At 37.0% G+C, this 9,482-nt stretch overlaps 1 protein-coding gene across 2 annotated transcripts; it reads right to left on the reverse strand.

The window, feature by feature from the left end:
* Positions 1-2,885: 2,885 nt before the first annotated feature.
* Positions 2,886-6,832, reverse strand: LOC107849663 (protein ACCELERATED CELL DEATH 6-like). 2 transcript variants are annotated; one of them, XM_016694218.2, is made up of 4 exons: positions 6,666-6,832; positions 5,471-6,078; positions 3,959-4,485; positions 2,886-3,676 (listed from the first exon to the last, which is right to left on the reverse strand). In XM_016694218.2, the coding sequence occupies exons 2-4, from the start codon at positions 6,042-6,044 to the stop codon at positions 3,011-3,013; spliced, it is 1,767 nt and encodes a 588-aa protein (XP_016549704.2). In that variant the 5' UTR covers positions 6,045-6,078; positions 6,666-6,832; the 3' UTR covers positions 2,886-3,010. The 2 variants fall into 2 exon arrangements, with proteins under 2 accessions (XP_016549704.2, XP_016549705.2); XM_016694219.2 differs by having other exon boundaries at positions 5,471-6,832.
* Between the last annotated feature and the right edge of the window lie 2,650 nt (positions 6,833-9,482).

The raw sequence follows: 9,482 nt of genomic DNA on the forward strand, positions 1-9,482 counted from the left end.
ATTTAAAGGTTGTTTTAAATCACTAAAGAGGGAATCTAGCATGAATGTTTAATGTTCATAATGCATGTAATGAAAGAGTGCATGGATTTGCTAAAGGCACTAGACCACCATATGTTGTTGAAGTTTTTGCATGATTTTGACTTGAGTTTCAAAACACGAAATATTCTATATCAATTGCATGTTTTTGGTAGTCTAAATTATGATTTAAATGAAAGATTTAGCTTAATTTATTATGGCTCAGGAATCATGACTTGTAAGTCTTGGTATGACGATACAAATTCAGACCAATGCCATATCAGACTCAAGACTAATAGACATTTTAGACTATCATATTTTAGACATTCAGAATGTTGCATGTATAGAAAAGGTTAAAAAATGGGCATACAGAGATGTTAGGTGGGAAGAGGGCTTGAGTTCAAGCAACTCATTGCCTAAAACCATGGTTTCTTGACCCTGGTATATTATTATACGCTGACTTAAGTGTCGTGTGGCGTATTAGATTCAGGAACTCCAATCCTTGCGGCATACTCAGGTTGGAGGCTTCCCCACTGAGTCAATGGAGGATTCCATATCGCCTGAGGAATATCAGACTTGTAGGGTATACCACCTAACTCAGAACTAATATACAGATCACAGTTTGAGATTTACAGACAGGTTACATGTTTTCAGAAGGTGCCCATGTGTTTTTCAGAAACTATTTTATGCATAATGTTTGATGAAAATTTGCTCTCACATATTATATATATATATATATGTGTGTGTGTGTGTGTGTTTGTGTGTGTGTATGTTCAATTACTCTATTTTGGATTGCTTCGCGTGCCAGTACAATTGTGCTGATCCCCCTTCCTCCCAGGTACTGAGGCGCAGTCTAGGGGTCCAGATCCTCAGTAGAGTATAGCCTTCTTTGCTTCGGAAGGCCTAGTCATTTAGGTATTTATTTCAGTATGGCTTTTGGTCTACTGGGGGCCTTGTCCCAGTTATTCAGATAGTATGTCAGTAGAGATTTCGCAGACTATTGCAGATGTTCATTAAATATTGTTGGGTATGTTTTCAGGCCTTTAACTGTTTTAAATTGTTGACCATGTTTTCGTATTATTGTGTCTATTCTGTATTACTTTGATCATATGAATTATGTACATGATTACCAGATAGAAAGAGGGTGTTCTGGGCCTTCGGGTTCGGGAATGCTTATCACGGCCAGGGTCCCCGGTTCAGGTTGTGACACCATATTAGCGTTATTGTGATCATCTTCCCTCAGTTGCATTTTTCCTCCTGTTCATTTTTCATCATTCGGATTGGGCACGTACTCATACTTCCATTTTACCTCAAAGTTACGTTTTCAAAATCGGTCAATGCTACACAAATCCTCAATCAATTTCTCCTATTTTCATCAATAGTACAGTTTTTAGTGAGTCGGTCAAAAAATTTAAGCATCAAAGTGAATGTCATTTCTCCAAAAGAAAAGATTGTAGTGTAAAGCATCATAGCTATGCGTAGGGTCGGGGGAAAATCGAGGACCAGACCACAGGGGTCTATGCATAAGAAAGTATGTATAATACTACGTTAAAAAAAGTTTTTCTTGCGAAGAAGCTTGTGATTCTTTTATCGAAATAAGGACAAATAGTTTGATTCGATATTGTCAAAGAATCAACTAAGGAAATCTCGTTTTTCATATATCGAAAACAATAACTATTCATATGTTAAACCAAACTTTGGATTGTACAAATTTGGATCCATTTTCTTTTCATTTTTTCTTTATTTTTTTTGGATTTTGGGATTTACAGATATTTCAAATTATGATCTTGTGTGTCCTTTATTATATTATCATCGAAATATTTTGAATACGGGTAAAGTTGTTGCCATTTGAGCAGGATTTAACGGGTTTAAGCCTTTGAAACAGCGCCTTAGAAAAATGTAAGTTGAGGTTGCGTAAAATAGATCCTTGTGATTGGGCCCTTCACCGGACCCTGCACATCGCGGGAGCTTAGTGCACTGGGATGCCCTTTTTTGTTTTAAGAAATATTTTGGACACCACACAAACATTTGCCTTTGATAAAAAGAAAAGGAAAGGTATTTCAGGAAGCAAGGAATTTGTTCAACTTTTTTCACAGGGCCATCAACAACTACTAACAGTAAACTTCGTCTACCAATGCTAGAATAGATCGGAAGAAATCACCCTTGCGTTTAGCTTTTAGTGAAAATTAAACCCGAGACTTCATAGTGCACAACAAACTTCATTGAACACTGGGTGACATCTTTGAATTAATACTGTAATTGTTTCTTTCATCCAGAGAAAGAAATCTTGCTCGCGATGTTAGTGGTGGTGGAACCACATGTAGAGTCGGAGGGTAATGATCATGAAGACAGAGCTAGTCGAGATAAAAAATTAGTCGAAAAAATTATGAAGATTTCTTTGTCATGATCTTTGTGACCAGGAGGTCACAGGTTCAAGCTTTTGAAACAGCCTATGGCATACCATACACCCTTGTCATTCCCCGAACTCTGTGCATAGTGGGAGTTTTAGTGGACTTGGCTGCCTTTTCTTTCTTGTCATTCTCTATAGTAGTTTTTAATGGCTTCTCCACTTCTCACATTCTTTTTTGAACTACTTTTAATTGTTTATCCTTGCACTGAGATCTATCAAAATTCGAAAACTCTCTGCCTTCCACTGTAAGGATAACATCTGTGTATGTTCTACCATCCCCAAACTCCAATTGTGGAACATTGGGTCTATGTAATTCTTTGCGATGAATTATTTAGTAAAGGTACATTGGGTCTATAGAATTGTCGGTGACGAAATGCGACCATTTATAATTTGAATAGAAGAAAATCATCTTACGTAGATTGTTATATCATGTGGAAAAGGATGTATAACTAAAATAACATGTACTTCAAGGTATTCGGTAAAAACTGAAATATGTAGTTGAATTATACATTTGGAAGCAATAAGTAAAAGTAGAAACTAGCATTCATGTCTCTCTACTCACTTATATTCTTCATCTTACTCTCATCACACATATTTACAACTATAAATAACAACCAAGAAGTACAATACAATAGAGAGGCAACCTATGAAACAGACTGTAATGGCAAGACCAAGTGAATGTGATAAAGTAGCAAACATACCAGTTGCAAATGCAATTACAACTGCTAACATCGATAAGCACAGAAAAATACATGCGAGATTACAAAGATTCTGTATAAGTTTTGTATGTTGAGGTCCTGTACTTGCATTAGCCATGAGGAAGCAGATGAAAATGGCAACAGCTGACAATGTGAAGGCAATAGCATCGGAAACAACAAATGCACGAAATGCTGTTTTACTTGTCAGAATCGCCATCCCTTGATTATGGCTATCGGGATCGCTCTCAAAACCTCCTGGCAATGTGATACCAGCAGCGAAAGTGACTGTCATAATCAAAGTGGCCACAACAATATGGACTTCAGCTACCTTCATAGTAGTTTCGATTATTGTTTGATCTGCCCTTTTAGCTTTATCATGATCATCTTCCCTCAGTCGCATTTTGTCTCCTGTTCCCATTTCATCACTGAGTTGTATTTTGACTCCTGTTGCCGTTTCATCATTCGAATTGTGCATGTACTCGTACTTCTTCTTTACCTCAAAGTCACGTTTTCCAAATCGGCCAGTGCTAGACAAATCCTCCATCAATTTCTCCTATTTTCATCAGTAGTACAGTTTATATTGAGTCTGTCAGTAACTTGTTTAACTGAGAACTAATCTGTTCATAGTTTAGGAGACAATGATATCATGTAAAATTAATTCAGGCGAAGGTAGAGCAAGAAATAGATTTAAAGTTTCACTTGATGTTTCAACACCACATATCGTTCACACTAATGTTCTTTTGCTTGATATCATCCTTGAACTTGTATATCAATATTTCACCAGCATATACTCAAGTACAACCAGTATTTGAAAAACAAATATACGGCTACTTACCTTCTTTGTTGTCACCTTGCATGACAACGCTATATCAAGTGGAGTCTGGTTTTCTTTGTTAAATAACATCTTCTTTGCTCTAGGATGGTTTATTAATTCAGGCACATGGTTACCAGAGGCAGCAAGCAAATGGAGAGGAGTGTTGCCGTTAATATCTGGCTCATCAACATGGCTGTCACACTTATCAGAACCTAATAAGATGTGGACTACCCTGTCTTGATTTTTCAATACGGCAATATGAAGAGCATTTTGATTGTTGCTATTAAGCGTATCACAACAATCAGGGCAGTCATTTAATAGCTTCTTTATCATGTTTACGTCACCTTCACAGGCTGCAATGTGAATTGCTGTCGTCCAGTCATTTTCACTGCCTGCCGGAAGGTACACTAAGGATTTTTTCCACCCCAACATATCAGAAACTACGTCTTTCAGTCCTAATTTGACAGCATAGTGCAGTGAATTCCAACCCCATAAGTCAGGTTCCTCGCATAAAGGCTTATTCCATCGCCAAAGTGATCTAATGCAATCTGGATGTGTCAACACGATAAATGCATAAATAATGGGTTAGATATTCTTGCAAATATAGTTGCACAACAGACATTACGAAATCATCAACAAAAATTGCAGATAAATGTTTTTTAGAGCAATCACATAGCTAGTAATGCAAATGATACATAATTTTATTTCACGCATTTATACCATTTTAAATGGTAAAAATATCAGATGCAGCTCCTCTCTAGAGAGCCTTTAATTTCGTCCAGTTTCTCGAGTACCATTGAATCTAATGGAAAAATTAGCTATCTCACAATCAACAATCTCCTCTTCTCCTCTTCCTCGAGTGAAACAACTTCCATTACCAGTAAAATGGATATCAAATTTAGGATGCTGAAAAAACCAGTTCATTGGAAAAAACAAGTTCTGTCACCTGTCTCGCTGTTATAAAATCCACAAATGCAACATACCGAGTGTATTCCCACATAGTGGGGTCCCGGGAAGGTAAACTGTACGCAGCCCATACCACTACCTCCGAAGAAGTAGAGAGGCTGTTTAGAAAAAAATTTTAGTCAAAGAATATAAAGTTGCACAGAGATACTGAAATGACATGGCTCAACCCACCCCTCCGCTAAGTCTTCTTCTCTTCCCTCCTATTTTTTCTTACGGAAGAATATCTATTCAGGTGGGACAAAAACTGTTGGACATTAAATAACCACATAACGATTGATTTTGGTTGGCTAGTTTAGAAAGTCACGGGAGCAGGCCAAAATTTCTTTGTTCACATCATTCTCTACACCTTGGCGAAAGAGTCTTTTGGAGAGGAGAAGAGGGATTGGGATAGTTGTCCGAGATTAACTAGGAAGAAAATTAGTCCATTGGATTATAATTTGATGCGGCCAATAGAGGATCCTGGTGAGACTATCGAAATGATTAATCCAAACTTATGTAGACGATGTTAATTATGGGAAAATCAACTGAGGTTAGATATTGATACTGAAAATAATAAAAATATTGTACCTTTATGTTCCTGAATTACTGCTGCATGCAGCGGCGTTCTATTAGATGGACCTGCAGCATAAGTTGGATTGTTGCAGGATTCCAGGATGATAATCAAAGCATCATGAAAACCAGATTCAGCCGCCAGATACAGTGGCGTCTCTTGTGCATGATTAGGCGGAAATTCGAATTCAGAATCTTCTTTCACTAAGAGCTTAACCACATCTAGATGTTGGCTCCGCACGGCCTTGTGCAGGGCTGTATCTCCACTCGCATCTGTCATCCTCGTGAGTTTATCACTAGTATTATGATGATCTTCGACACATGCAAGTAGCACACGGACAACTTCAGTATGCCCTTCGTTAGCTGCTATGTGAAGAGCGGTTTCATTTTTCTTGTTTTGACAGCATAACATTGCCGGAGAAATCTTAAGGACTTCTGCCACGAAATGGGAGTGGCCGTAGAGGGCTGCGACATGAAGGACTGTGTTACCCTTTGGAGTGACTTGGTATCCATATTCTTCATCCCTTATCAAATTATAATAGACATCTCTGATATTTCCTCTCATTGCAGCACTGAACAAGATTGGATCCATTCCTTTTGATAATCCTGTGTGTCCTTTGCTTTATCTTAATGAAACATTATTATATAGGAAAAACTAATTAGATTCTTAATGAATCTCAAAGAAGAAAGGGATCTGGTGCTTGCCTTGATCACAGGAAAGGGATTTTGATGTTTTCATATTTTCGCTTTCATGTCAAAAACTGAAAGAATATAATGAACATGAACAGTTTTGAGAACTTATTAAACCTCCCAAGACAAAAGTAATACTTGGATCTCTTAAGATTCACTTTATCTTGTGATTCTTTTCTCATAAAAACAAACAAATAGAGTAGTCGATTACTTAAGAAACAAACAAAACATGACGACAGAACAAAGAAAATCTTTTCACCAACTCAAATGAGCAAAACTTAATGAAATAATAATGGTGATATTACCTATAGGCAGCTGCAACATACTCGACTTTACAAGTTAAGAAAGGAACCAAAAAAAGAAAAAAGAGAAAAACAAGAGAATATCATCATAGGTTGCTTCTTAAGCACCAAAGTGAATGTCATTTCTCCAAAAGAAAAGATTGCAGTGTAAAGCATCGTAGCTATGCGTAGGGTCCGGGGAAGAGGGACAGACCACATGGATCTATTGTACACAACCTTACCTTGCAGTTCTGCCAGATGATGTTTCCAAGACTTGAACCCGTGACCTCCTGGTCACATGACAACAACTTTACCAGTTTCTCCAAGGTCACAGAAAGCTATGCGTAGGATTGGGGGAAGAGAGCTAGACCACAAGGGTCTATTGCAACTAGTTAGTCTTGTTTCTGTTGGAAAAAGGAGTCATGACAAGAAGATCTTAAATAGTAAACAGATGATTTTATTCATGTTTAAACATTCTTTACAAATTCCTTTCTTTTGATCAAAGCAAACAATAAGTACCTTTCTTTTGATCCAAGGCAATATCAGTAATGGTGATTTTGTACTTGCTGAATATCTGAAAAGGGATGAAGAAAATGCGTACCAAGTCACTCCAACGGGAAACACAATATTACACATGGCCGCCCATTTTGGCCGCTCCCATTTTGTGGCAGAAGCCCTCAAGATTAGTCCGGCATTGTTATTCCGTGAGAACAAGAACAATGAGACTTCACTTCACATAGCCTTAAATAGACACTAAATGAGCCACTAGCAATATGAAAGGAACAACCTTAAATCTCAAAAATGAGAATCATTTAGCTCCTCCATGATTTGCAGTCCCAAACATCACGATAATAAAATTCACACATTTATAATTTATGATGACTTATCGCCATTATGTTCTTAGTAAAGAGGCAGCATATTGTCAAATTTCATTATTATTAAGCTGACCACCAGGTCGTGAGTCTTTCACATGGGATGTTTTCCATTTACATTCTCGACTCTTACCAAACAATTAGAAATTAGACAAATGCAAGTAGCTTAACCGCCTTATCCATTATTGAAACTATATCCATGTCACACTGAAAACGCGTATGTCAAAAACCCATGCAACAGTGTCATACCATGGTTTCGATCTAGTGGTAAGACCGGATTTGTGAATTAGGCGTACGTGAGATGTTTGTGTAGGGTCCATCCCCATAAATGAAGTCTTGAAAACTTACCATGGGAAAAAAAATTTTCAAAGAAAGTTGGCTGCAAATTGGTAAGATAGATTTGGTAGTTGGTTATTTAATGTGTTCACTATGAACACTTTGAATCTTCTTCATTTAGTGAGTTCATGGATGAAATAGAGAGTGTGAGCGCGATATTGTAGTGAGGTGGAAAAATCAAGAGAGAGATTTCTTTTGAGTGTGTAGTAATCACTTTGAGTATTGTACTTGTGACTATGGTGTAAAATTCCTTACTATAGAGATATCAGTTGCTCCTCTTGGCCTGTGGTTTTTTCCCTCATTGGGTTTCTACGTAAAAATCTTGGTGCCATTATCGCTCTTATTGTTCTTGTTGACTAACCGTATTACTGTTGTCATAAATATTTCTTGTTATTACCTCAATATTATTATCGTGGTGGGGTTTATTCCCAACAGTTTGAACCCTGCAACAGGCAAATCATTATACTTAAGTGGAAAAGTATTTTGCCATGGCTTCTAACATTTCCTTTTTGAACTACTTTGAATTGTTATTCCTTGCACTGGTGTAAGACCCCGTAAAATCTTACATTTACAATAAGCTATTGTAGCTCCTAAAAGCTCTTTAGAAGGTCCAACACTTAGAAATATTTTAGCTAGTTGTTCAACAATTAGTCTCATTTTAAGCCTCCGAACACTGGAGATTTATTTGATGACCTTCCCGACATCCATTTTTCGATTTTCTAGTTGCTCGAAATGGGTCAAGTCAATAGTACATTCCGCGTGAGATTCGGAATCCGTTTAGGAAATGATTGGATTTCGAAACAGTAGAATCATGCGATGGATGCTCCATCTCGCAGGTCCTAGCATGCGATAGAGCATGCGACACATGCTCCACCACACGCTGCCAAATTTTTCCAGCTTCCAGCTCAGCGTATTTGAAGGTAAATTGGACTTTTTTCCCCACCCTATATATATTTAAAACACGGGATTTAACCTATTATAAACCAAAATACACCCATATTCTCAAAAATCCTATCAAGAACACCTTAAGGCGTTCAATTGGGGATTCAAGTTCAAGAAATTCAACCGCCAAACTTCGTGAAAACAATAACAAAGGTATGCGTAGTGTTGATTCATGGATTTCTTTCATCCATGAATTCCAAAAATCCTCTTTTAAATTATATACTATAAAATTTATGTTTGTGAATTCATTTTGCTCAAGTTTTTAGGGTTGTACGATATCCATGATTGAGTCTTTATCTTGTTTTCATGAAACCATATTAGTATAGGATTGAAATCCATGCAATGTAGTTAAATTGTGGAATCATATTGTATTTAATTGATGATCATACCTATGCCCTAGTTTGTGCATGCAAGGTGTTTGATAAAATGCTTAAAGGACTAGAAACCAGGCAATATAGCTAAATTCTGACCCAAGCTATGAATGTATGGTTTTTTTTCTCCTTATGTTTAAATGACTTCCATGATATTGTTGTGAAATGCAATTGTTTGATGGAATACCCACAATATTAGAATGATGAAATTATGACATGATTATGTGAATTCCAAGCTATATACAAGATTGTGTGCACTATGTACTTCATGAAATCCCCAACTCATTTTATTATGAATACTTGATATGGGTCATGTATTCAAGAATGTCAAGTCATGTTAGTTTCCTTCTATCGAGTCCTAGTACCCCAAAAATATAGTTGTGTACCTAGAGCTAGTGTCATGTTTTCACGATACCCTTAGTCAAGACTTGATCCATAAAACTCAGTCAGTCATGTGACTCACAAAAGATTAGTAATTCAGTAATCTCAGCACTATTCCATTAGTCAACGGAACTCAGTTAACTCAGTTCAGTGAATC

This window comes from Capsicum annuum, chromosome 5, assembly GCF_002878395.1.
Source record: "Capsicum annuum cultivar UCD-10X-F1 chromosome 5, UCD10Xv1.1, whole genome shotgun sequence".
Lineage (NCBI taxonomy): Eukaryota > Viridiplantae > Streptophyta > Magnoliopsida > Solanales > Solanaceae > Capsicum > Capsicum annuum.